The sequence below is a fragment of the Strix aluco genome, chromosome Z (genome assembly GCF_031877795.1).
Source record: "Strix aluco isolate bStrAlu1 chromosome Z, bStrAlu1.hap1, whole genome shotgun sequence".
Lineage (NCBI taxonomy): Eukaryota > Metazoa > Chordata > Aves > Strigiformes > Strigidae > Strix > Strix aluco.
In genome coordinates this window covers 92,105,200-92,131,642 of record NC_133971.1, presented here as the reverse complement: position 1 = coordinate 92,131,642, position 26,443 = coordinate 92,105,200, and the positions used below count along the sequence as shown (strand labels likewise).

At 39.6% G+C, this 26,443-nt stretch overlaps 1 protein-coding gene across 6 annotated transcripts in view; it reads left to right on the top strand.

Annotated features, from left to right (window-relative positions):
• The window catches only part of EPG5 (ectopic P-granules 5 autophagy tethering factor), a 59,319-nt gene that overhangs the window by 31,600 nt on the left and 1,276 nt on the right, over window positions 1–26,443 (top strand). For 3 of the 6 annotated variants that reach the window (XM_074813696.1, XM_074813694.1, XM_074813700.1), the window contains 22 exons: window positions 102–268; window positions 473–700; window positions 2,493–2,616; window positions 3,523–3,664; window positions 4,708–4,879; window positions 5,834–5,996; window positions 6,601–6,743; window positions 8,338–8,494; window positions 9,457–9,651; window positions 10,696–10,909; window positions 11,681–11,841; window positions 11,962–12,169; window positions 12,829–12,904; window positions 13,785–13,888; window positions 14,796–14,971; window positions 15,620–15,805; window positions 18,641–18,850; window positions 18,977–19,121; window positions 21,231–21,473; window positions 22,340–22,559; window positions 24,007–24,222; window positions 25,202–25,316. In XM_074813696.1, the coding sequence (XP_074669797.1) occupies window positions 102–268; window positions 473–700; window positions 2,493–2,616; window positions 3,523–3,664; window positions 4,708–4,879; window positions 5,834–5,996; window positions 6,601–6,743; window positions 8,338–8,494; window positions 9,457–9,651; window positions 10,696–10,909; window positions 11,681–11,841; window positions 11,962–12,169; window positions 12,829–12,904; window positions 13,785–13,888; window positions 14,796–14,971; window positions 15,620–15,805; window positions 18,641–18,850; window positions 18,977–19,121; window positions 21,231–21,473; window positions 22,340–22,559; window positions 24,007–24,222; window positions 25,202–25,316 (3,765 nt within the window). Of the gene's footprint in view, window positions 1–101; window positions 269–472; window positions 701–2,492; window positions 2,617–3,522; window positions 3,665–4,707; window positions 4,880–5,833; window positions 5,997–6,600; window positions 6,744–8,337; window positions 8,495–9,456; window positions 9,652–10,695; window positions 10,910–11,680; window positions 11,842–11,961; window positions 12,170–12,828; window positions 12,905–13,784; window positions 13,889–14,795; window positions 14,972–15,619; window positions 15,806–18,640; window positions 18,851–18,976; window positions 19,122–20,955; window positions 21,077–21,230; window positions 21,474–22,339; window positions 22,560–23,266; window positions 23,360–24,006; window positions 24,223–25,201; window positions 25,317–25,548; window positions 25,676–26,443 lie in introns of those variants that run through there. The other 3 variants (XM_074813697.1, XM_074813698.1, XM_074813699.1) reach the window with 3 other exon arrangements.

Sequence of the window (26,443 nt, the reverse complement as noted above, 5' to 3'; positions counted from 1 at the left end):
TTGCTAAGTTTTCATGCTGTGTTAATCTGTTGGGTTAAGCTGTGACAGCCTGTTACAGTGAACTGCAGTAGAGTACTCGTCTGAAAATGTTATTTTTGCAGAAAGCACAGACCCAGCTGAAGTTGCCCATCGTACCTTCCCTTCAGAGGCTCATGATTTACCGCTGGGCTCACCAGGCCCTTGCTACCCCTGCTGATCACCCTCTCATGCCACTGATCTGGCAGAAATTCTTCCTCCTTTACCTTCACCGACCAGGACCACAGTATGGGTGAGTTTGACCCTAAGGGCTCTAGCCTTATGATCTGGCAAGCACTAACAAGTTTGCAGTGCAAATGAGATTAAGTGCTTCACGCTAAGACTGCACCTGAAAGCAGTGTGTACCAGCAACTTCTCTAAAGAGCCGAATTATTTTCAGAGATGCTGATTTGACGCTTGCAACAAGACTTCGTTGTGCTTTTTTGTGCTTTTTTAGATTACCTGTAGATGGCTGTATTGGAAGACGTTTTTTCCAGAGTGCAGCTCATGTTAGCTTAATAAACGAGATGAAGCAGCGCTTAATAGAGGTAGCAGACTTCCACCATGCTGCCAGTAAAGCACTGAGAGTGGAGAGTCCTGCAGAGGGCAGCGACAGATCACCAGAGAAGGCGAACTGCTCAGCAGATTACCTGACTTCACCAGAACTGCATAAGGAACTTGTCAGGTAAAAAAAGCCTGCCCAGTTCAATCTTACTCAGTGCAACCACCTGAGCAACTACTAGAGCACAGTTGTAGCTGTGGGAGACATGTGACCCTTGGCTGGCCTAGATGTACTGCAGGCGCTTGTTCTGTGCATCGTTGTGGTCAAATCTGTTTCTCTGTTGATCTGACTGGTGTTGTTTGAGAGGGGACTGATTTTATTACTAAAAGTAAAACATTGTTGGTAGAGTTGTTGCTCCCCTTAGGGGAGAGCTTTGCTTTTTAATTAACGGTATCCCCATGCTGATAAAATATTTGTTGTTTAGACATATCTGCTACTGGTATGTAAGTCACTAGCTATAAATGTAAAATTCTACTTTGGGTGTATACATCTGTTTGTCACAGACCAGGGCCTAAATTTATGTCTGTGTAAGATTACTTCATCAGGGAATTTAGACTAGGGACTTCCAACACAATTCTGTGCAGTTTACCTGATTAGGATGCTAAAGTTGAGCTGTGACAAGCGTGCTCTGTGCCAGCTGTAAAGTGACACAGAAGAACCTTAGCACAAGACTGTTGTGTTGGAGTAGGCTGAAGAGAAGGGCATGGTCACTCACTGTGACGCAGCTGATGAACACTCACTTTCTAAGAGATGGTAGCTTCTAAGAGCTACCTATATCATGCACACTGAAACTGCTGCTATGCTGTACAGAAGTTTGTGTTTCTGTTACACGGAGACTTTTGGTCTGAGAAGTCTACCTGAAGAAATGTTTGCAGTATTACAGTATCTGAATATTCCCAGAAACTAGTTGAAAGGATTATTTGGAAAGCGCCTCTTGTTCAGGGGGTTTTGGTATATGGGATCTGAGCTTCTTCTAAAAGATTCCCTCCCCTCAGCAATCGTTAGGTACAAACAAACAAGGGAGATCATAAATCCTCCTTGGTCATTTGTGAAAAATAATCCAGAGATGCTCACTGGGTGTAACTTGATTAATGTTTTTCAGTCTTTCACTTCAAAGGAGTTCCCCACTCTGATGTAAAACCAGAGGACTCTACAGCCAAGTAAATCTTATGCTCAGGAAGTTTAATGACCACCTAGACAGGAGGGAACATATTAGTATTGTCATAAGGGCTGACTCTTGGAATTAAACTACTTCTATTTTTTCACCAGTGACACCGACTAGGAATTTGCTAGTGATTTTTAATGCCACAGTGTGAAGATTTAATGGCATTCGAGTTCTTTCTTGTCAGGAAAGTTTGGATGTTATGATTATAAAAAGTGTACCATGCAGTAGAATAATGCCAGTTGAAGAAAGAGGTATATTTATGTTAAAGTACAGTGTTAGCAGAGGAATAAATGAGAACAAACTAGCCATGATGAGTCTGAAAAGAAGTTAAAAGATGTGGGTCGGGTGTGACCTTTTGGAGCGGGCAATCTAGAGAAGTCATGGGGTGAGAAGCCAAACTTGCTCAAATGTAGTCTGTTTTTTCCTTTGGCCTTTTGAAAGGGGTTGTGAATGAGATTCTCTGACATAAGAGACTATTCCAGTTGTGGATCGTGCTAATTTGCGTAAATGTTTTTCTTTTCTTTGTTGTTGCCCTTCATATTTTTCTAAATAGCTTCTTTCCACTGCTGGTCTCTGTCAGTCAACTAGTCACAAATCACCTGGGACATCTGCATTTTGAGCTGTGTCACTTGTAGCATTATTTGTTGCCTTAACTCTAAACCCCAGAATGAGACTGCTTTGTAATACATGCCATGCATACAACTAAAGTTCACATTGATTTAATTTTTTTCCTTTTTTTGTTTTTCTTAGGCTTTGTAATGTTTTTGTTTTGTGGTTGGAAGAAGAGAGTTTCCAGAAAGGAGACACATACATTCCTTCTTTACCGAAGCAATATGATGCACATAGACTTGCTAAAGTCATGCAGAATCAACAGGTGAAGTGCTAATGACACTGGCAACCTGGGATCCAAAATTCACTTGTTAAAGTGGGTCCTCTAAACTAGTGAGAGACTTGGTGTCACTGGCCTTTAATATGTGTACACCATGTATGATACCTTCACAGTTCTAACTTTTTTCCTAAAAATCCTGTGCCCAAACTGCCTTCCTTTATATTTGAGCGAGGACTCACGACTAGATTTCTTGCATATCTTAATGAGAACACAGTCCTTATTCTGTACTGTTCTGTAATTCTTTTTATGTTCTAAGGTAATTCTAGAGAATTATTGATTTGGAACTTTCAGTGACAAAAGACTGGAAGCCGAAATCATGTTGGTAGTCTGTAATATGTCAGGTTCAAATATAAGTTAGTGAGTGGGGAGTGTATGTTATTCTGTCCAGTAAGCCTAAAGAGTTAGTATAATTAAAAAACCTGTGAGAGGGGAGATTTTGGAAGGGTATTTCCGCACGCCTGCTTTGTTTTTATTCCTCCAGTATATGTGACTACTGGAAATGCAACCTGCTTTAGCCTGATGATAGCTAATCATGCCGTGATGTTTTAGACCATCTCAGTTTCCTCTGTGTTCCATTTTTAGGAACAGAGTTTTAATAATCTGTACGCTTTATCTCTTACTTATTAGAAATTATACCTTGTGTGCTTGTCAGGTTTCTTCTCTTAAGTGTCATGAATGCTTTTCAGTGGCTTATCATGTATGTGATTAAATATTCTGCAGCTTTTCTCTTCACTATGGATTTTTTTTTCCCCTAGTAATAATCTTTCTATGGCTTAAAACTGTGGGGTCTAGTTTTATGTACTTACTGTAGTTCCCCAACTACTAGGATGCTTGCACAGTATATGGTACTGACCAGAATGGGAGTGATAAGTTATTTCTTCTGTGCTTTAGGATTTGTGGATGGAGTATGTCAATGTTGAACTTGTACATCATGAGTTTCAGGAAGCTCTAAACCTTTGGCTGCAGGTTCAGCTTGAATCACATACAACCTGTGTTTCTGCAGGGCAAACAGATTTCACCAACCCTTTAGCAGGTAAGAGATAAGAATATCATTAATGAAACTGAGCCAGAAAGAATTATTAGCAGGTTGAAGCCCTGGTTTCTTTAGGAACATGATGATGTCCGTGAATGAAGATGTTAATACAGTTTGTTTTCTTTGGGTACAGTATTTTCCATGAGGTTTTCATGGTGTTCTCACTAAGATGCTCATGTGAGAGGCTAACATCGATGTTTTTGGCTTAGTTTGCCACATCACAGGACAGCAGGTCATGGTGTGCCCAGAGCTTCATGGGTGAGCTCCCCAAAGATTCCTCTGCACAGAGCATGGACAGGCTGAATTTTCCCAAAGTTTAGATAGACTGCTGCAAGCAAAGGCAAAAAACACTGTAACTGAAAATGGAAGGATTGTCTCTGTTATTTTTTTTTTTGTTGTTGTTGTTCCCAGTGGCTTTGCCTGGAATGTTGGCATGGTGAAAGGGTTGTTTTAGCACAGAAGGGGATAATAGTCATGGTAGGTATATTAAGGATATGGTGAGATTTGGATTTTTGGTGGGGTGCTGACTAAAAATGGCAAGGGTGGGAATAGAAGGAAACTGGAATAGTTTCATAGGTGAATTGACACTGTTTGGGCAAAGGAACTGGATGGGAATCAGCAGGAGGAGAGAGGCTGTGTTTTGGGGAGGAGTTGGAGCTGACAGGGTTAGAGGTGAGGATGAATTGTAGGAGAAGGAAGATGAATTTGGCTTAGATTGGGTCAGGGTGCCTCTGTCAGATGAGGGTGATAAGAGGAAAATTGGAGGGGTGGCAGGTAGGAGTGGCTGGGGGAAACAAGGAAAGCCATGGGCTCTTGGATCCTAATGTTTGTGTGATGGAGCTGGTCATGAAAATAGCTGTGTGAAATAAACTTTGACAACAAAAATAGGAAGATCAGTCAAGTGATTTTTTTTTTTTAATTGTTAAAGGGAAAATCCTGAGAAATATGTCTACTGCTAAAAATGTTTCATGTGAAAACAAATGTTTTTGATCAGTTTCTCATAACCTTTTCTTTTTGACAAAACTTGCTTCTGCTTTTTCTAGCCAAAGAGAGGATAATGAATAATTTAAAGAAGTTTGATATTCCCAAGCCCCCTCTTCCGCTCCAGACGATGAAAGCTCCTGTGCCAGTTATTTCCTCTGCCAGTCTAGTAAGTCAGAAAGAAGCAATTCAGCTCATGCGCATGGACCTTAACATCTTGCAGCGACATGCCAAGTAAGACATAGCTGTTTTCCTTCTGCCTCACTAGCGTGTCTAGCAGTGTCTTCAGGTGCCCTTTACAGCAGCCTCATTTGTGGTTTTGGCACTAAACTGTCAGTACTTGACTTCTGCTTCTCATCCTGTTTTTTTTTTTCTTCTTGGCTATCATGTTGTTATTCCACTCCTTTAACTAAGATAAGACTACACAAGTCTTATCTAATGACTGAGATTACATCAGCTGACATCTAACTTCTACAGTTTCTTTTCTCATTTGGCATACTTCTTAAAATAAAGACTCCCTTTAGCCTAGATTTGTTCACAGTAAGCTAGTTAACCATTTTGCACTAATGTAGTAGCTGCAGTATGAAGCACTGAAGCCCCCAAGAGAGAAATCTGATTTCTGGGACTATTATCTTTGTGAGTGAAAAAGACTTTATGTTTTTCATATTTCTATGAGCATCCAGCTGAATTATTTTCGAACACAGCTGTTGCATCTACAGCTATTCTCACCCAATGTAGTCATTTAATAGCAGTATTATAAACCAGTCCGAAACTTGATAAGCCCGAGAGAGGATGTGTCTAAAATCCAGCAGCAATTTTAGGTGGGCTTTTTTTTTTTTTGACTGAATCATCCCACAGTCCAGCTTTTTTTTTATCTGGTGGAAAATGGCATTTCCTACAGAAGGTGATCTGTTTAATTTCCTTCTACATTGTTATATAGAATAATTAAAAAGAACTCATGCAGACTTGAGTAGTTTTGTTCTTACGACCCTATTTCTTTATTACTTAGAAGTGCTATTACTTTGAAGTTTTAACTCAATTTCATTTAATAACCTTTTATGTTTTCTAGGGAAGTGTCACAATTCTTTGTACAGCACATTGAATTTAAAGTCTTATCTCTTGCTTATAAATGCTTAACGTTGGCTTTCAATAAAGATTTTGGTAACTTTATTAATAAATGCTTTTCAGAACTGCAGCTCTCTGGGAATCTCAGCATGTTGCTCTTAATAGTGAAATATTGGACACGATACCTAAGCTGTACGTCAATCGGGAAGAGCAGATCACCCTCCATGTGGAGTGCCGGGGAACTTCAAATAAAGGCTGTCAAGGAGCAGCTCTTCTAACTATCCAGGTTAGAGACCTGTCATCACTTCTGTTTTGGGGCTGTTGGACACGGATAATGAAAGTGAAATGGCTGAATGGTTATGTGAATGGTAGCAGTTGACCAAATAAATCTATAGGCACATAATAGCTACCTGAAATACCTAATATGTAATGCTCAAAAGGAGATGCAGATCAACAGCTAAAGAATAAGTTGTTGCATAAAGTTTGTTTTGCTCATAGCATTCATTCTGAACTGCTTCCCAATGTGTGAATGTGGGAATATGCTCACTGATAGGAATAGAAGCATGAAAATGTTCATAGAAATAATCACATGTTGCTTGGTGTATCAATTTCTTGATCTCCTTTAAGTTTCAGTCCCTGTGGATTAAAAGTCTTACATAAAAAACTTGGATTATATTAATGTGTGATAATTAAATAGGAATATGACCAAGGATGCGTGCTTGGGCACAACGTACAACTAAATCTGATCAAAGCTCTCAGGGGGTGGAATACCATCATATTCAGAGTTCTCTTACTGGGTTCTGCTTCATTTTTACAAATAGGTGCAACATCGAAGAGTTTTAGCAAAAAATATTATTCTGAAATGAATGTCTGTCTTTTTTGTCATTTAGTTTGAAGGGAAACATAAAAATGAAGCAGTGAGCCAGCAGCTTCATGCTTTGCGTAAAGAAGTGAGACAACTGCAGGCAGAAGCTACGAAGCCACCTTCTCTGGGTGTGGTGGAAGCAGCAGTACATGTGGAAAACTTTATAACGTAGGTTGTTCAGACACTGTTTTAGGTAGTGGTGTTTTATATTTCTTTTTCTGTATGTTAGAGTTAAAATGTGGAATCTGCATGTGTGTTTTGTGTAGTGCTTATCAGCTTGGGTCAACAACAGAGCTGGAATCCTGAGACCCGTATGTTTGTGACACAGACCTCTAAAGGAATAACTATTATCAGAAGGTCATTCAGCCTCCACAGGACACACAATATTGTCTTCTACTTCAATTTATTGTACGGTGTGTTAGAATAGCCTTTCTAAACCTGCAAAAGCACTTTGAGTGATGACAAGGGATGCTATGTTAAATTTTAGGAAGTGGCAAACTTGCACTGCAGCTGTCTCAGCCATAGGCTCAACTATAGGTTTTTAACATCTCTCTCTGTAGGTTTTTCCTTGTTATGGTGCAGGATGTAGCTCTTTAATAGAGAGTTACGATTTGAAGTAGTTCTTCAATATGTGAAACAAAATTGTGCAGTGGAAGAAGACTACATAATACCACTTTTATTGTGGGGGTGAATAAATGGATTAGTCCAAGGCCCTCTTCCTCTTGAAGACTTTTTAGAATTCATCCCAGAGGTCCAGTTTTGCAACACCATTCTTAATCTAGATTTCTGCTGCGATTCTTTTAGTGTAGTTGGCTCCCTACAGAGTGTACACACTGTACAAGTAAAAATATTTGGTTACCATTTCTACATGTTCATTCTTGATCATTAATCTGAAAAATTCTGTGGATGAGCTAGTTCTTGAGATTAACGTCTGTGGAATTGCATGTTCTTCAGATGTTTTAATTCAGTGAAGATGGGGGTTTGAGTTCACTAAAATTTTCACTTGGCAATACACAAGAAAAATTTGATTCTGTTTTAATTCTTCTATTGCTGTACCTGTTATGTAAAAAGAGGTAAATTTTGTTGCAGTACAAATGTAGTTGAGAAGGCCTGAGAACATGACAAACACATGATTTGAGGGAGAAATAACCTGTTGCAACTATGCTGTGAAACATCTTTTGATGATCACTTTCTGACTCTGATTATGGAGACTTTCTAAGGTTTGGAGGTACCCGTTTCAGGCAGCAAAATTACTCGAGCTAAGTCTGGGGCTGTTCAGCCTGGATATGAGAAGGCTCAGGGGATTCTCATCAATGTATAAAAATATGCGAAGAGAGGGTACAAAGAAGATGGAGCCAGGCTCTTTTCAAGGGTGCCCAGTGACAGGAGGCAGTGGGCACAAACTGAGGCACAGGAGTTCCCTCTGAACATCGGAAAACACTTTTTTTTTTTTTACTGTGAGGGGTGACACAGAGTGCTTAGAGAGGTTGTGGAGTTTCCATCCTTGGAGATGCTCAAAAGCCATCTGGACATAGTCCTGGGCAACTGGCTCTAGGTGGGCCTGCTTAAGCAGGGGGCTTGCTCCAGATGTCTTCCAAAGGTCCCTCCCAACCTCAACCATACTATGATTCTGTGAACCCATGCTTGATTATCTTGTAAACTAGAAACACCCTTCTCAAGGCTATATACTGGCAAGAAACCTTTCTTTATTGTCACAGATTATTTTCAATATGTAAATTTAATCTGATTTTTTTTTTTGCAGGGCCTTAATAAATATCTACAAGGTACAGCCTATGCCTGCAATTAAGAAAGTTGGAATTAGTTTGTTCTTTACATTAGTGGAATATGTGTGTGATGAAACTCAACGCAATCCTCCCACAAGGCAGTTCTTCACATCCTGCATTGAGATTCTAGGCCAAGTGAGTTTATCCTCTGATTTTGGATGCTTATTCCAATTGCCTGCTGCTATTGGGGGTCTAAAATGTTCAGAAGCCTGAAAATTAACTTCTAAGTGTCTACCCCATTTTCCTTTCAATTAATTGTATAATATACACGGTCTTTAGGAGAGTTCAAGCTTGCATATAAGCAGAAGAAAAACTGTTGCTCTGAGATGTCTGCTTAGTGCTAATAAATGCTCACCATATTAGTTAAATGCGAAGGTAAGCTGGATTTTTGGCCAGGTAACTAAAGTTTGGGTACTTGCAGTGTGTAGAAGAGTGTTTTGGCATACATTTTGCTGTTACTGATGACTTTCTAGCTGATGTGTATCTTGCTAACCTCTGTATTTAGACACATTTCTTCTACAGCCTTGCAGTATCCTTTGTGTAGAGAGTTAGCCAGAAGATTGCTGGTAGAGAACATAAGTGCTTGGTGGTGGTGGTAGTGTTTGCCAAGGGGAACGCGTTATGTGGGTGCTCTGAGAAAAATCATTAGCTTCTGATTTGGGTCCAGGTATTTATTCTCATCTCTTAGATTCAATTTATTTCCATGTGCTGTCCTTAAGCGCTTCTAACAGCTGAAGTGCTGAAAAGCTCTTCATAGCCATAGTTCTGTTTAAATTTTTCATAATATCAGGCAGGGCTGCTGAAATCTGGAATAGTTTTCTTTTGCTATCCCATCAGAAAAATCATATTTCTAGGTATTTTTACACAATGTGTGAGGTCACAGGTGGTGTTCTTAAGTGTGCTAGGGAAACAGGTTAATTTTACATTATATCTTGTGGAACAGTAGTATTTAGTTGATACAGTCTGTCAATTTTCAGAAAACCTTCCTTTTTTAAAAAGGACCAAAATTGTGCTTGGCTTGACAAAAAGCTCAAAGAGTTGTGTTTTCCAGTAGATACACACTGGGCCGTTTTTCTCACCATTCCCAATTTCCTCAGGTGTTCATCAGCGGGACCAAGTCAGAGTGCAAACGTCTCCTCCAGACAATCCTGCATAATCGGAGGCTCTGTACTCTCCTTTCTCCTTACTTCACTCCTGTTGCCTCTCCCAGTGAATTTGTGACTTTGTATGAAAGAGTCGTGGCCTTTCTGAGTGAGGATAACAGTGATGTTGTCTTTATGCTGCTGACAAAGGTAAAATACTGCTAAATACTGTGTCTGGTTTGTGGGTGTTCTTCCCCAAAGACCGTGACTTTAAGCTAGTGCAAATCTGGTACTTTAAAATAACATTGACAGGTTCTGTAGATCTGTGTTGCTCATCCTGAATGGTATGTGATGTATTTAAGCTCAAGAGAGGCTGAAGGCAAAAGTAAATAGGAAGGTTAAACTGCCCTTTCCTAGCCCAGATAGTATCAGTATGTGCTTCCTAGGGCTTACCCTTCAGTGCACTCTTACTCTTGAAATTAAAGCAGGGTCTTCATGGCTTCTTCTGCCTGATATCTCTGCAGAGATAATTCATCAAAATAGCGAGTGAATCGTAGGTATCTTAAAAATAAAAATAAAAGCAATAATTTGGAACAGTTTGAATCTTCCATCTCTGTTTGGCACCCATGTCCTTCCTGCTTATCGTAAAGCCTATCTTAAAGGTAAGAGCAAGTGATCTGCACATCTCTTGTTTCAGGGCTGCACAATACTGCCTCCTTGTATTGTCAGTGGAGAAATTACTATTATATTTAGGCTTCAATATCACTCTGATCCTCTCAGAGACAGGGTTCAACAGCTGTAGAACCTGTTTTGGGCATGACTCTGAGCTGTACTTAATGGCAGTGATAGGCATTGTCCCTGCTGACCTAGGTCTGAACAGGTGGCTGAGAGGCTACAAAAACTTTGCAACTCCACCTGAAAATTTATGGACTACAGGGATTAGCCCAGTCTAATGCTTAAGTGTTTGTTTGGCAGTGGTTCGGAAGCGTGGAAATCCATACACATCTTTATGAATCTGAAAACCCCTGCCAAGGATTGTTTCATAAATTCAGGGACTTCTGCAATATGCTAAATAATAAACTTCAGAGAGCGTTACTTGCTTTTGAATTAGGGATAATGAGGTGCAAATTCATTAGGTTTTTCTTAAATATTTGAAACTTCAGGATTTCTTTTTCCCCTGACAATTTCTCCCTTCTAAAGGTTTTGTGGCTGTTAAAGCTTCTACTTACAAATGCTTCCTGTCCTCTGTTCTAGTTTGACCTTACGCAATGGTTAAGTGTTGCTAAGCCACCTCTATCTGAACGTACCAAGCTTCTGGAGTCTATTCACTTGGCTCTCAATGCATGTGGCCTTGAACCTGAAGAAGATATTTTGATGCCATTTAATATCTTCTGCAAGCATTGGACTAACCTCCTCCAGTATCAGTTCCCTGATCACTATAGTGATTTCCTAAGATTGTTCGTGCAAAGTGAGTATCTGAGTTGACGCATACTAAGCCTTTCATACAGAACTCTTCTGGCTTAAAAATATGAACTGCACACAGTAGAGTTAAATAGCAACAAATAGAGAATGGTTTAAACTTTTAAGTTTCTGTATGCACTTCTATGTGCATGCTATGTGAAATGTTTTTATTAGAGATATTTTAGCTCTACTAGAAACACTCTTCTGCAGATCAAAGTATGCGCGTTGGTGACAACAGTTTTTCAGCTCATATTACAGGAGGAGGATAGGTTTCTATTAATGGAAACAATTATAATTATGCAACGGTCTGTAATGCAGCATCCCTGTTCTTGAGCACCCTTCAGTGTCAAACTGAGAACTGGAATTATGGAGACCTGGGACTGATACTGAAATTTGCTGAAAATGTCCTGGTTGACATTTGATGCTACCTATAATCTGATGTGCCTCTGAAATGAGAACAAAGTACTTTCTTTCTGTTAAGCCATATGTGCTGAGGCAGCAACTGTCTCTTAATACGCGTCTGTAGCCAAGGATGTACTGAGCGCCTGGGAAACTCTCTAAAAGAGCATGTAGATGCCAAAAGGGAATGTTAAATTACTTATGTTTGGGAATTAGAGATATCTCTTGCCCTTAAACTTGGGGCTTTCAAACTCATGCGTTACCTTTTTTTTTATGTAGTAGGGAGCTCTAATTTCAACCTTCTCTGACTCGTAATAAGAAAGGGACTAATATCCTTCTCCTGATTTTCACAAATGCATTCCCTTCTCTTTCTTCTAAGGCTCATCAGAGCAGCTTCTAAGCCCTGACTGTTGGAAGGCATCACTTAAAGCTTTGGGATGTGGTCCACTGGTGACTGAACAGGGAAGCTTCAAGAAGAGTGATTCTGCTGAAAGTCCTGTATTGCGGGATGCTGCAAAAATTCTTCTCTCTGCAGAACAGGTGGGTGCCTCTTCAGTTGATTTGTAGTGTTTTTCAGCTGAAACAAGGTTCCCACCAGTGACGAATAGCACTGCTGTGCAGTCTTTCTGTAACCGATTAATAGCTTCCTTCTTTTTACAGGTTAGAGAGACAATAGAATGGCTTTCCACATCTTTCTGCAAACTCCGACTGGCTTCAGTGGACTTCAGGACTTTTGGCCTGTTTTCAAAATGGAGTCCTTACGTGGCTGAAGTGAATAAATTTCTGGAGTATCTTATTAAACGACTTATTGACACCAAAGTTGCCAATTTAGCCCAAGAGCCTGTTGGCAGTAACAGAATTCTAGCAGGTAATGTGTCTTAAAAGCAAATTATTTAAGAACAGGCACTGAGTTTCTCTAATTTCCTCTGTTAAAGACTATTTAAATATACAGTTAAATCTTCTTACGCTGCTTTTGTACAATGATGAGAACATTAAAATACAGATGGGAAATGCTGATGCTACTTCATGGCCATGTGGGACTTTATGCTTGTTGGAAGAAGCTTGTTTATATTTGAGCTTGCTTTAAAAATATATTATGAAGAGATTGTACTTTCTTCAAAGAAAAAGAACGGCTGCACTGAGCAGAGGTTTGGGAACAAGATACTACTGAAATTCATCATGGTGTGATTTTGATTTGGAGAAAATCACCAAAACACCTTTTATTTTAGAATATGCATGTTTAAAGTGTGAATCATCATTACCTTCACAATCTCAGATGTGTTAAAGTTGATACTAATAGAACATCTAAGCAATGCAAAATGCTTATGATTGTTGTTAAAACAAGCATATTGTTAACCTGAGTTACTAGTAAGTGTATTGTATTTAAAATTTTTATTTGACCAGGAAGAACTGACTAAATGTTGGAATAAGCAAAGGACGTCATATTCAAGTTTAGAAAAGTGTAATATATTCACTGTTGCTGATTAGAAGGAAAAAAAGCAACTTATCTGTTTTGTTTGCTTCTAGAATTGCAGTCCTTATATTCAGTCATTGCTGGACTCTTTAAGCCGTGGATACTGGTCTTGGATAAGGAAGATATGAGGTATCTGTTGCATTTTATAATTAAATTAATTTTTGCTAAAGTAAGGGCTTTAGCTATATAAGAATGGCTTTCATTGTTACCTGTTTTTTATCTAATTCATGACTTTATTGTGATCTTCAATTTAAATAGCTGTTACTTGTGTCATATCCTTAATAATTACGGAACTAATTCATGACTTAAATCAAGTTTTCCAAGGCTTGGATTGAATAATTATTTTAGATACAAGAAGTACCTGTTTCACGACCAGAGCTTGGTTATGAGAAAAACATGGATTGCATTCTGTTCTGAGAGCACCAAAACTTGAATCTTAGATTCCTTTTTTTAGCTTCCATAGTATCTGTCATGCCTTAGTTTAAAACGAAACTTGTTTTTAGCCAAGCAAGTACAACCCTAAATGCCAGCGGTGTGTAAAGAAACTTCAGGCTAAATCACTCCTGTGGTGATCTACTGTCTTGGGTACCTCTGTCTTCACATGGACAGTTATTTGTAATATACATTTAAATTTTATTTTCTTCCAAAATCAAGAGCTTTTGGAGTTGTGAGTCCAGCTTCAGCACTTATTTGGAAGGTTGACTACAGGTGGTATGTGCTGTCATTCAGAAATTCTTGTGTTTTGGTCTTTGATTCAGTTACAAAATATCAAGTAATTTCTGCTTACTCACTGGTATTGTGGATCTTCAGTGTGACATTGAAGTACGTACCTGTTCTAAGGAAGAAGAGGACAGTCTCAAAGAGTTGAATTTGAGAGAGCTGCTGATACCTGTGCTGTATTGATTTATTATGCTTTAGAATATGTAAATCACTTATGTGTTTATGGTATGTTTATGATCTGGTAACTTCACACTGAAATTTGTGTTGCTTCATTTCTACTTCTTTTAAGTAACCAGCCCTGCTACCCTTGGTTAGAGAGTGACACTCCTGTAGCATCCACCATTGTCCGTCTGTTTACAGATTCCATCGAGCTTTTGCACGAGAGCTTTAAAGGTGGGTGAAGTCCATGCTATTTTAACGTAGTGTCACTTCCTGTTCTATCAGATCAAGAAAGATTTTTGAGATGTGGGACATGAGGGGATTTTGTTTGTTATGAACTTTTAGCCAAGGTGATCACTGCAGTGATGCCAGGAGCATTTCTTTATTTCATCCTTAACAGACAGCTTTTTCCCTTGGCAAGGGTAGATAACGTGATTGATAAATGCATATCTGTCAGATGACAAAGTTAATGTGAAGGAAAGCAAAACAAAATGGGCTGTCATGAGAAGTGCCTGACTTCATTCCAGGTCTGTATGTTGTTCCCATACAACATATTCAGTAGCATGTCATGATGACCACCAATACATGTGTGTCAACAGCTGGTCTCAGGAGTAATTTAATCTCTAGGACTGATCATTTTGAGACCCTATTTAGAATCGCTTGTTGTGCCTAATGTTTAGTTAGACAGAGGAATGGAAAAAATTAATTTCACAATACCTCTTAACAACTTCTAGGGATGAACTAGATTCAAACTTACCTTGTAAGAATAATTAAAAATAACATATTATTGTGCATTTCATAAAATTTGAGATAAAGATCTTTAAAAAACCCAAACAAAACACCAAAACAACCCAACATAAAAGCAATGAACTTCTACATGGAAGGAGTGTTTTACAACTTCAGATTATTGTGCATCAACTCTTCAAAAGACCAAGGAAGGGCATGAAATCATAAGCTTCCCCACTTGTTGATTTGGGGAAAAAAAATCTAAAAGCTTAATGTGCTTTTTTTTTCTTTGACAAATGCATTTTAGTGTAACTTGCACTTACGGTTTTTTATCTTCAAAATTGGACTTCCTTCTGTAATAAAGCTTTCCTTGATTTTTTTCTGTTGTTAATTCAGCTATTTTCTTTGAATCTAGATAAGCTGCTGCCAAGCCACCATGGGGCTCTCTGGTTACATCTAATGCGTTACTGTGAATGTTGCACAGCCCCGAAAATGCCGGAGTTTATTCTCTATGCTTTCCATTCTGAGTTCAGAAGGCTTCCATGGAAGGAAATGCATCCAGACCAGATGCTTATGGAAGAGTTCTTTAAAGTGAGTACATGGCATCTGTTGAATTAAGTTCCTAATCGGTGTTGCCCTTGAAAATAACTGGACAGCTGGAGACAGTTCTCTTAGCAAGGAAGCTTTTAAAGTTTGTGGCATTCACAGCTGCTCATTTTGTTATTGATTTTTGTGAAGGAGTGCTGTTGACTCTCAAAGTTGTGGGGAGCTATAAAGCTGTCAGTCTTTGTAATCTGTCATTGCTCTATCTGAATGTCTCATTTATTGCATATATCTTTAATATGTATTTGCAGACAGGTGTGGAAATGCTCCAGGATTTACTGCTTATCTGTTTGGTGTGAGTTCTTCATGCAGTTGTAAACAGGCTCAGAGTTTCTTAATTTCTGTTAGAGTGAAGAGAAATGGATTCAATCATGCAGCTAAGAGTTTGTAATAGGTTATTTCTTTCTGGTTTGCAGTAGCTTGGTATTCTGTATCGGTTGTTTTAGAGGCTTAGGAAGCTACATGTGCAGCTGTGAGGGGACAAAGTGCAATGGAGAAGTGGCATCTGTCTACTCCTCTGCTGACCTAAAATGCTGCTGTGGATTTATACTTGGCTAAGGAACTGAAAGTATAAAAGCATTTATATCTTATATTGTTTTATGAGCCTGTAATTTTTTTCTCCTTTCTCATTCCTAGATTGAAAGAGGCAGCCCCAAGAGTTGTTTCTTATTCTTGGGTTATGTTTTATGTGAAATAAATTGGGTCAGTGTGCTCTCTGATGCCTGGAATCCCAACCCTCATCCTCAGACTCACAACATGATTGTCTGCTTGCTGTATATGATGGTCCTGTTGGCAAAGGAGGAAGAACTTATAGGCAAAGAGGTAACTTTTGGAAAGGTTCATACCTGTCTGTCTTAAAAGAAAATAATCCTTTGCTAGCAAAGACAAAGGATATGACTTCTTTCTCACTTGCAGAATAATTAACTTAAAGTGGGTTTTTTGCATAGGTAAAATACCCCAAATAGTATTCCAGAGATGGCCAGGACTAATTTCCTATGTGAGGCATTTTGTATAACTTGTGCGAAAAAAACAGAAGAGCTGCTGTTCATTTTAACAAGCTTCTGTAGGTGCTGTGATCCAGTAGTATTGTAAGGAGTAAGCAAATATATAAAGACAGTCTCCTGGAGTTACAAAATGACACTCTGGGTTTTGGAAAGAACAAATACGTATGTTAGTTTCATCAGTGTTTAAAAAATTATTGTTGTTACGTAAAGCTACTGTGCAGTTGTTTTTCCTTTCAGTGTTAAGTATGGGATGCTGCGTAGTACAGCTTTCTTGTCTCTTAAACCAGCCCTTTTAAAATTAAAATATCTGTTTCCTTTTATCTTTCCTGGTTTTGAAGAGCCTTAGTTATAAGCACATGCAAAGTAAAGGTAGTGTTAGCAAGAATTTACATATGCACCTCTAATACATATGCATATATATATGTACATGTTATATGCCCTAAGTATAGGTGGATATGTATTGTGCATGCATATATATATGTGTGCATGTGCAATATTATATATAACTTCAGGTGAAGCTTTTTCTGGCAGCCTGAGTGAAAAGGGTGTGTAGTGCCTGCCTGGTTTGATTCAGGCAGTCTGCCAAGGTGAGTGCTGGAGCCGCTCTGACTGTGGCACTGGTGCCTGGAGTGCCTGTGGTGCTGTGAGAAGAATTGGGAGGCTCACTGAGTCACTCTGTCATGGCCAGGCACGTAAATCTCTGCTGTGCCTTGCTTCTTTTTGAGTGGCAAACATGGATGTGTGGAGGGATGGTAGGGAATCACGTTTATGAAAAGCTTGTGCCTGTCTTTGTGTGTTACTGTGCATGTTTGTGCTGTTTTCCAGCCTGGTCTTCGGTACTGGTCATGCTTCAAGTTGGTTGTGTTAAGCACAGCTCAACAATGGGATTAGTCCCTGTGAGGTTAGGAGCAACACTTGATCTGAATGTAGGTTTTTTGTGGCTGTCTAAAAGGAAAATATTTATTTTTGTGCTTGAACGTGTTTTCTCAGGAGTTACAAGTTAGCGTTGTTCAGTCCTTACTCAGAACTGGTTTTGCAAACATTTATTTTTTACCATAAAATGCTCCCCTCCTAACTCCATGTGATGTGATGACAAGTCACAACATCATCTTGAAGACCAGATATATCTTTAAGAAGCTTGGCACTGCCTGCTTCTGATGAGATACTGGGAACAGATTACTTATCTGTTGAATCTTAGGTAGAGTTTTCTTGTTCCCTTTCTCTGAAGGGTGATTTGATTATCTCTGATATCTCAGCACTTTTCCCATTTATGGTTACATTCCAGTATTTCTGAATTGTTGGAATAGAAAAGGGAAACACTGGGTGTTAGGATGAACTTTCCAAACCCTGCTTTTGCTAAGAGCTCCGTGTAGGTAAATCTAGCACAGTTTCATTCAGTCCATTGCTTCTGGAGGACTCTTCCAGAGGGGCTGGGTAGTCTTCAAGAATTTCCATTTCACATCTGCCAGCTTTCTCCCACTTGCAGCGTCTTCTGTTTTCCATTTCCTCTGAGGCATTACGAGATGTTGTGTCAAGATGTCACCAGCAGTCTTTGATCAACATTGTATTCCAGTTTAGGAAAATTACCAGAGTTCACGTGCTTTGACCTGAATGTATTTGCTTATCAGAAGCTTCTCAAGCTTCAAAAGATACCCGCTTGTACAAAGTATATGAGTCAGCCTCAGGAATTTCCTCCTAGCCTCCAGCAATGTGTTAAACTGACACCTTGTCACTTGTTTTTTACCTCCCAGAACACTCTTGTGACACCTTGACCTAAATCTCAAACTTGCTCAACCCTGTGTTCCAGTGCATGAGCAATTTGAGAAGTACTTGATGTACCAGTGTCATGTTCTTACTGATGTAATCTAATTTGGATTAGTTCTGGATCCTTTAAGTCTTTAGGTTGTGTTGACTGTCAACACAATTCCAGTATTTGCTCATTTGGTAACATGTAGAAGGTGCTTCTCAGTGTCTGGGGGTGGGGGCTCTTTTGTATTGCAGATGCACATGAACCTGTGAGAGGAGGATGGTGGTAGCTGAGGGTAGACTCTGCTGCTTGTAGATGAGAGACTTTTCCATCTGCATACTTGCCCTGCCTCTGTGCGTTGTGGACACTGTAGGCTGCTGTGCTGCTCAGGATGGTATTTATGAAAATAAGCTCTTGAGGAGTCCCCCAGTTTGGTAGATGATTCACTGAATGGAAAATTCAGGGACTTGGCTTCTGTCCTTGGTTCTACTGTGAACTTAGATTAATGTTTGTTTTTAATAATAATTTAATGCCTTTTTTTAAACCTCTATTGAAGTAACTTTACCTTGTAGGGTCCCCATTTCTTTCTAGCTGTCTTTACATGTTTACATGCCAAATTTTAATGTCTATTGATTTTTGTGCTTGGTTAGAGCTGCTGCAGCAGTCTGAGTACTGTTATGTGAATGCTAAAGGTGACATACGTGTGTTGGCTTGCTGCTTGAATGACAAGTTGCTTTCCTACCAGGCTCCCGGTGTTCATCTATTTCTGTGGGATTTCTGCTCTGTCTCTTTCAAATTTTGGTGTCTGGGCTTCCTTAAAAGACATCCTTAAAATATTGACTACTGTAAATTATTTTAAAACAGCAAAGAAGGTGAAGCTTAGACTAATGTCTTTTAAATCTTCAGGAATCACCACTCATAAATCTTCTTGGACAGACGAGCTCCCTTCCCTGGCAGCTTGTGGGCATTTCATCTTACCAAAGTATCATCAGTTACTGTAACAGCCACTATCCTCCCTCTGTGATCCTTGCTAAGGATGCTGCGTCTGAACTGATAGTGAAGCTCCTGAAAATCTCAGCAGGCTTTGGTGCATCTCTGGATAGTCACATCCACCTTGTAAGTTGAACTGGTTTTGCAGTGTCCCTGAGATGTTCTTGTCATTTGGAACGTTCTGCTTTTGTGTATTATAGAGCATGGAAAGAGTAAGATTTTTTTCTAATTGATTTGGATTTTGATTAACAGGATGCAACACTGAAGTGTGGAGCATACATTCGCCAGGTGGTTCAATTTCTCAGCACCTTAGAACAAAGTGGAAAGATTACTCTTGCAGTTTTGGAAGAAGAAATGTCCAAGTTGCTAGATGATGTAGTCATCTTTAATCCTCCAGGTTTGTGTTAAAGAAATCATTTTAAAGAAATTACTTTAAAGCTGTCAAGATTCTTTATTCTACTGCATGGATTGTTGAACATCTGTGACTATGTAATTTCTTGCATTACTATAATGTGTCCCTTATGGGCAGCAGGGCATGTTGCTTTGATGATCACAGTATCATTCAGCTTGAAAAAGACCTTTAAGATCATTGAGTCAAACCATAAAAAATAGTATGTGTAGTTGGCATATTAGCACAAAACAAAAATATGAACATTACCCTATAGAGAGCTATCAAGAGTGACAGAACCAACAGAAAAAAATGGGTTATGTTGTGACTAAAACTGACCAATACACAGAAGCTTGAGGGATTGTTTTCTTTGCTGTCTAGTTTTTTAATGTTTTTAATTTTATTTTGCATTTGCATATTTTTTAAAAGGAAGGATGACACAAATACACTCTCTTGATCCAGAGGGATCAGATTCTAAGGAAGGTTTCTAAACTGTTTTGCAGTTGGGAAAACTGACTATACCGAAGTAGTGGAGTTAAATTGATGCATGCTAGAAGTATGGTGTGTCGACACCCACAGCATTTATATTGATCTCAATTTTAGTACTAGTACCATCCTGAGCTTCCTCTATCAGACTAAAACTGCAGGTAAAATCAGTCGTCTCGCTGTACTCTGCAGAAATACTTGTCAGGAGTTGTGTGTGTTCCTGTCCATAACCCACACAGACGTGCTAGCAAGAGTGAACAGAAAGTGTCTGAAAGTCTGCGGGAGTAATAACTGTCTCTCAGTACTTGTATTGTGGCTTGGAGAAGCTTTGTAGGACAGCACCATGGTCAGCAAAACTGTGACTTGAAGAGAGGTGAAGGTGAAGGCTTGCCTGTTGCTGCTGACATTCCTTGTAGCTGAGAAATTTTGGAGGAAACAGGAGCTGTGGTGTAAGAGGAGCAGTTCTGTTTCATGAATCCCTGGGCACACTGTGTTAAAAGGGCTGAAAGAGAGAATGCTCCATGTTGCTCAACCAGACTGTGGAGTGTAGGAGGATCACTGATGCAGAGTGGCAGGAAAGGGGTGGTGTGAGGTTTGGAAGGGGCTGGTGGAGGTTTTTGGAAAAGTCTTGGGGGCAGCACCTTTTGCTGACAGCTGCTGGAGAGGAGAAAGCTGGGATTCTTCCATGGGCACTGCACCAGGACTTGTCCCAGGGGATTTTTTTTTTTTGAACAGAATGACTTCGTTTGGAAGGGACCTCTGGAGACATGTAATCCAACCTCCTCCTCAGATTATCCAGCTTCCTCCTCAGCCAGGTCTAGCTTCAAAGTTAAATCAGGCTGTTAGGGCCTTGTCCAGTGAGCTTCTAAATAACAAAGAGGTCTCAACCTCTTTGGGCAGTGTTTTTCCAGTGATTAATCTCATTTTGTGCACAACTTCTCTTCATAACCAGTTGACATTTTTTCTTCTACAATGCCTGATGTTGCTTGAAAATTTTCTTTTATAACAATGGTGGTGTAAAGGTCTACTCTGTAGTTAGACTTTCAAGAGCCAACCACAGGAGATGTTTGTGCTTTGAGGGCACTGTTAGAAGTGCCCATGCTAACATGTTCAGACAATGTCAAGAGGTGGTTTAAAAAAAAGTGTTCTGGGGCTGAAGGCTGGGATTAGCAGGAAATCTGGAATCCTGGAGATGCTTGAGGGGATTGCAACATTTCAGGGCTCATCTCGGTCATGTTTCAAATTGAATCATCTAAAATCTTGGTTGTTTCACTCTAAGCTCTGCTTTGTGTTTTAATACCCAAGTTTTCTCGGAGACTGCAAATGTGCTTTATCATTCAATTTATTTGCACTGCAGTCATGGTAAAAGACCCTAGGTGAAAGATGGACTCCAGTGTACTCTGATGTACAATCTTATCAGCTGCCTCTGTTTAATGAATGATGAACTGTCTCATCAAGGGAAGAGGCTGCAAGGAACGGGTGTCTTACTGCAGTTTCATACAGACAAGAAATCGAGGTGTGTAATAAGCAAGAGGCTTTTCCAGGTATCTACAGAAAGCATTCAGTGATGAAGTTGAATTTGGGTTCTATTACCTGTTTACTGAAATGGCTCTCTTTATTTCTGACTTTTAGATATGGATCTCCAAACACGTCATATGGCTCTCAGCGGTCTCTTCACAGAAACACTGATGATGATGAACAATTCTAGCGTTGCAACAGCTGAGTCACTACGGGGGAGCTTACGGAAGTGGATCGATGGCAGAGTGCATGGGTTGCTAGCAATGCCCCTTCTCACAGCAGCGTGTCAGAGCCTGGCCTCTGTGCGACACATGGCAGAGACGACAGAAGCCTGTATCACTGCTTACTTCAACGAAGGTAGGAGCCTGTCGTCCACTGCTGCTTGTCTCAAAAACCTTGGTCAGTCTTGGATGCCCATTAAATACAAATCATCTGGAATCCTTATAGCTTCACGCTGCCCAGTACTGGAACTGGGCTTTAATCTGGCTTCTGTAATCAGAGCTCCTTTCTTTGTATCTCATGGCTCCTAACTGCCACACATACATGTGCCATAGTAACTAGATGTAGAAAAGTTACGTTACTGTGGATTGGGTTTTTCAGCTGCTCCAATTATGTATTTTCCTAAGAACTGTACCCATCTCAGTGAAAACTGATTTGCTCTGTGTAATAGTTGCCATTTTTCCAGCTAAAGGGGAGGACTTTTTTATTTAAAAAAAAAAAATCATCCCAAGAGAACAAAACAGGTATTTGTCCCCTCCTGTAGTGTTCTGTAGGCTAATTTAAGAAAAAAATACTCTTGATTGGTAAAACTCTGAAATTCTGTGGTGTGGGGTCTTTTTGGTGTGGATGTGGTTTTTTGTTTGTTTTCTGTTATACGTAATCCTTGTGGAACTACATTTTGATTTCTTCCACATTCTGTGTGATCAGATTGCAGAACACGTGACAGAAATATTTTAAATTCCATTGCTAAAATTTTCAAATTTAATTCTGACTGCATGCTGGGAAAATAGCTTGCCTTGACCTCCAGGAGGTGCCCTATGATAGTGGAGTCTTTCTTTTCTCTCCATCAGAGTTGCGTGACAAACTGATTACCTGAAAAACAGCTAAACCAGCTCAAAATTTGTAACTTTGAGGATCACAGTGAAGTAGTTCTATTTCTTAGGTTTTACTAAGTGCTGCTTTCTCATTCGCTCTTTGTTCTGTCCTTTTGGGTTTTTTTATAGATTGTCCTCACCACCAGGAGTTAGGCTGGGGCCCTATACTTGCCTCCCTCCAAGTTCCTGAGCTAACCATGGAAGAATTCCTGCAGGAGTGCCTGTCTTTAGGAAGCTACTTGACCCTGTATGTCTACCTGCTGCAGTGCCTAAACACTGACCAAACTTTTACCAATGAAATGAAAATCCTGCTAACCATTAGCAAATGGCTGGATCAAGTGTACCCAAGGTATGGAACTCAAGGCTTCTGAACATGCCTTGACTTTTAAATAAGACTATAGTTGTATAGCTGGTATAGTTAGGTGGCCAGGCTAATTAGGTTAATTTTATCAGGCTGCTGGATGAAAAGGCCAATCCTGTATCTACTCTTACAGAGTCTGCCCAATGACAGTGCCAACACTAATAGTTGTGGTTAAACATTAGAAGGAATTTTATTTACTTGAACACTGCTGGTGCAGTTTTGGTCAGTTCTCAGTCAGAGAAGCTTGATTTCAGTGGCAGCCTGGATTTGTGCTCAATTAAAATTACTTTAAGCAAACCCTAAATCAGTGTGGATTCCACTTTGCAGAATGTCCACTAGGTGGGATGAGTTATGTGCTAAATACTCAGTTTGACACTCCCAGAGACCTGGTATTCAAAGCTGCTTGGTGGAGACTGTCAGCAGCTCTGAACCAAATCTGAACCCAGCTTACTAGATAACAGGGTTCTGGGGGAAAAGGATGGGTAGCTTTGGGGTTAAAATGATAATACTTTGTACTTAAAGTATGTAACAGCTGTGCTTACAGTTGCTGCTGAAATTGCCAGAACATAGCAAACATGGTGAATATTTTTCCATATTAATGTTGATAGTGTTCATATTTGCTGTGAAAGAACGGTTTGGGAAAATGTACATTTCCACTGTTTCTTGAAATTCAAAAAATACTTTCGCTGTTGTAGGTACCATAGTAATTTGATTGCCAAAGTGCGAAGGAGACAGCAAAGCCACCAAAGACAGCAAATTCAATCTTGCTCTAAACATTGCAGCTGAAGGTGCCTGGGATGGGAAATGACTGGGCGGAGTAGTGTGAGGATAGTCTGATGCAGGAAACTCGTGCTGATGCTTTATGTGGAAAATCTGAGCTTGTTAACTTAAACTGCAAACTGTTTGGGGGAAGATTAAAAATATCATAGGGGGAACTTCACTTTGTGCTTTGCTCAACAAAAAACTTCAATGTTTCCTTTTCTAGAAGATCATATTAAAAGTCTAAATTGTTGTGGAAACAACAGCTAGTGCTTCCTAAAGTGTTTTATTGGCAAGTAAAAAAAAAAAAAAAAGAGTAGATACACAGCTTCATTCCTTTTACACCAAGTCTTAGACAAGTTTAAATCCACTTAGGGCTGCAATATCATTTATTCTCAGTTGTAAAGCTTAAAAGGAAACATTGTCCTCTTACGGGCCCTTAAAACGTGCTAGCTGATGTCTGTATCGAATCCATAACAATAGCAATTACAGCAGTATAATAACTGGTGGAATAGTATAGTTATGCTATCCTCATATAGTAAGATTAGCTGTCATTGATTAACCATCTGAATTCTTTGTGAGCCTGATGGGGATACAAACTTCTTAACCTATGGAGCTGACACTTCTTTTTTTAAACTTGTGTTTTGTTTTATTATTCTTTAAATCTTACCTAAAGCTCAGCAAAGGAAGAGGCGAAGCTGTTTCTTTGGTGGCATAAAGCCATGCAGTTATCCTTGATTCAGATGGAACAAGATGACACTGTTTTGATTGAATCTGTCATTCGGACACTGCTGTCAATCCAGGGCAGGCAGAGTCAGCTGGCTGAAGAGAGACTGACTTCTGGTATACTTGGTGCTATTGGGCTAGGCAGGAGGTCTCCTTTGTCACCCAGGTAAGAGTTCAAGGTGTGGTAAATTAATTGATTTGAGTAGTCATGGTAAAAAGAGGTGTAGACTGGATCCAGACTGCACAGTGCAATGTCGGAAGATGTTCTGAAGCCATGCTGTCCCCAGATCTATAAAGTTGTTTGGGCCCATCACAGAAAAAAAGGTAGTGAGTGTTTTAATCTAGTTAAGAACTGAATGTGAACTTCTGCTAAGTTTGTGGTGGAAAATGAAAGAAAATGCGGTTGTGATTCCGGCTTAGTGTCGATCTCCAGCGAAGTTTGCAGGGAGACTGTTTGTTAGGGGAAGGTTACTTTCACCTGGTCTGTAGAATGTTCTAGTTGACCTCACAAGAGCTTTGTATGATCGCATGCATGTTGTGTTTTCCATCTTAATCTTGTGATGTTGGAAATATTAGGAGAAGCTCAAAGAAGTATGCACTTGCTTGTTACTCACTTTACCCTCCAAAGAGAGACACCAGGTTTGGTTGTTAGGTATTAAAATCAAATTCACCATGGAAAGAATGCCAAGAAGAAATACGTAAATGTTTGTGGAACACCAGTTCAATACAGTACCTAAACATAACTTTGTGTTTATAAAGACCTTCTGGGATGCAATCCTGTAGAAATCGCTCTGAAATCTTAGTCTTGTGCAACTCATCCTTTGATTTGGGTGATAAGAATGTCTCAAAGGCTGTGAAATGAAGGAGTATTTCAGATGTGACCTGAAGGCTTCAGCTAAGCTTGGAATAGATGTAATATTTCATATGTATGGTGTTTTATTATCCTCTAGTATGTATGCTATGCTATTATCTATGTATTAAAGTGATTTATTTGTTTTCTAATGCATTGGGAAAAGTTCTCTAAAGCCTTTACTATGTTCCTCATGCAAGAAATATCTCACAGGATACAACTTCCAGTTTATCTGCTGTTGAGGACTTGCAAATTTGATATCACCTTCTCTCTCTGTCCTTTTCCCCCGTGCAAGGTTTCGGGTGGTTGCCCGCAGTTTGTCTGCCTTCCTCTTGGTGCAGATTCCTGGAGAGAGTCAAGTCCGCCTGAAAGTGGGGTCAGAGCCAAAGCTGTCGCAGAAGGCCCAGCAGGTAGTGTGTGCCAGTTGCTGGCTTCTTGACATGCCCTCTTTGTCTGCTTGCTCAGCTTGTGGGCTGGAGCTTGTAAGAGTCACTGCAAGCACTTCTTCAGGATAAATCCTGCTCTCAACTCATTGGTTTTATTCAGTGCTGAATGCCCTCGATCTTTTTTTGCTACTGCTTTACCCCTGGCTCTAAATTCTGAATTTCAAAAATAGCTTGTTGCTCTCATTTGTCTTCTCAGGGAAGGGGGTGTATCCCAAACGTGTACACTATTTTGTTATACATCAAAACACCGTCTTGGAATTTGCCAGAGAGTAGGCCAGGTGATGATGCGAGTGTGTCTGAGCCCTAACCTAAAGTGATCCTAGGTAAAACTGTTCAAACAGTGTTCTGTATTAATATGAAGGCATCAGTTTCTAATCTTATCTACTGTTAAGGGTGTCTGTAAACACTGAGTTCAGAAACTTTGGAACATAACAGGTAGAAGGGATTTCAAACAAACAGGAAGAAACAGTGCTGCTGTGATTGCACTGCTTTTCAGTGATAAAGCAGGACTACATTCACACTAACATTGGTATATGTGAGATGAGGGCTTAAAAGCCCTGTGGCAAAGAAACATTCCTCCTTTAGCATGTACACTGACCATGTTGTTTCAGTACGTGCATGAGAAGAGGAAGGAGTAGTTGATGAGAAACCAAAGCAGAGTAACTTACTTAGTACAACTTGTTTCTCTTCTCTAGAAAACGAATGAAACTTCTTCAGACATTTCCAACATTTGACCTGGCTGGTGCTGGCAGCATAGGCTCTTTTACATATAATTTCTAACTTGAAGTTGTCATTGTAATTTTATTAATGGGAGCAAAATAATACTTTTAGGAAAGTCAAGATGTTCATAAGAACAACCCGAAGTGAATAGTTGTGTGTTGCAATTTGTAGTTCAGTGTAATTTCCTTGAAACCATGTCTTGAGTTCGTGAAGTAAATATTTGACAAAATTTGGGTTACAGAATCCGAAAAAGCCTTGACAGGGCAGTTGTTGTGTTGATCTCTGGGAGAGAACAGCTTGAAAAATATGAGTTGACTTGAAACACTGTTATGTGATTGTATTTTACAAATGTTTTGTTCCAAATACTCCAG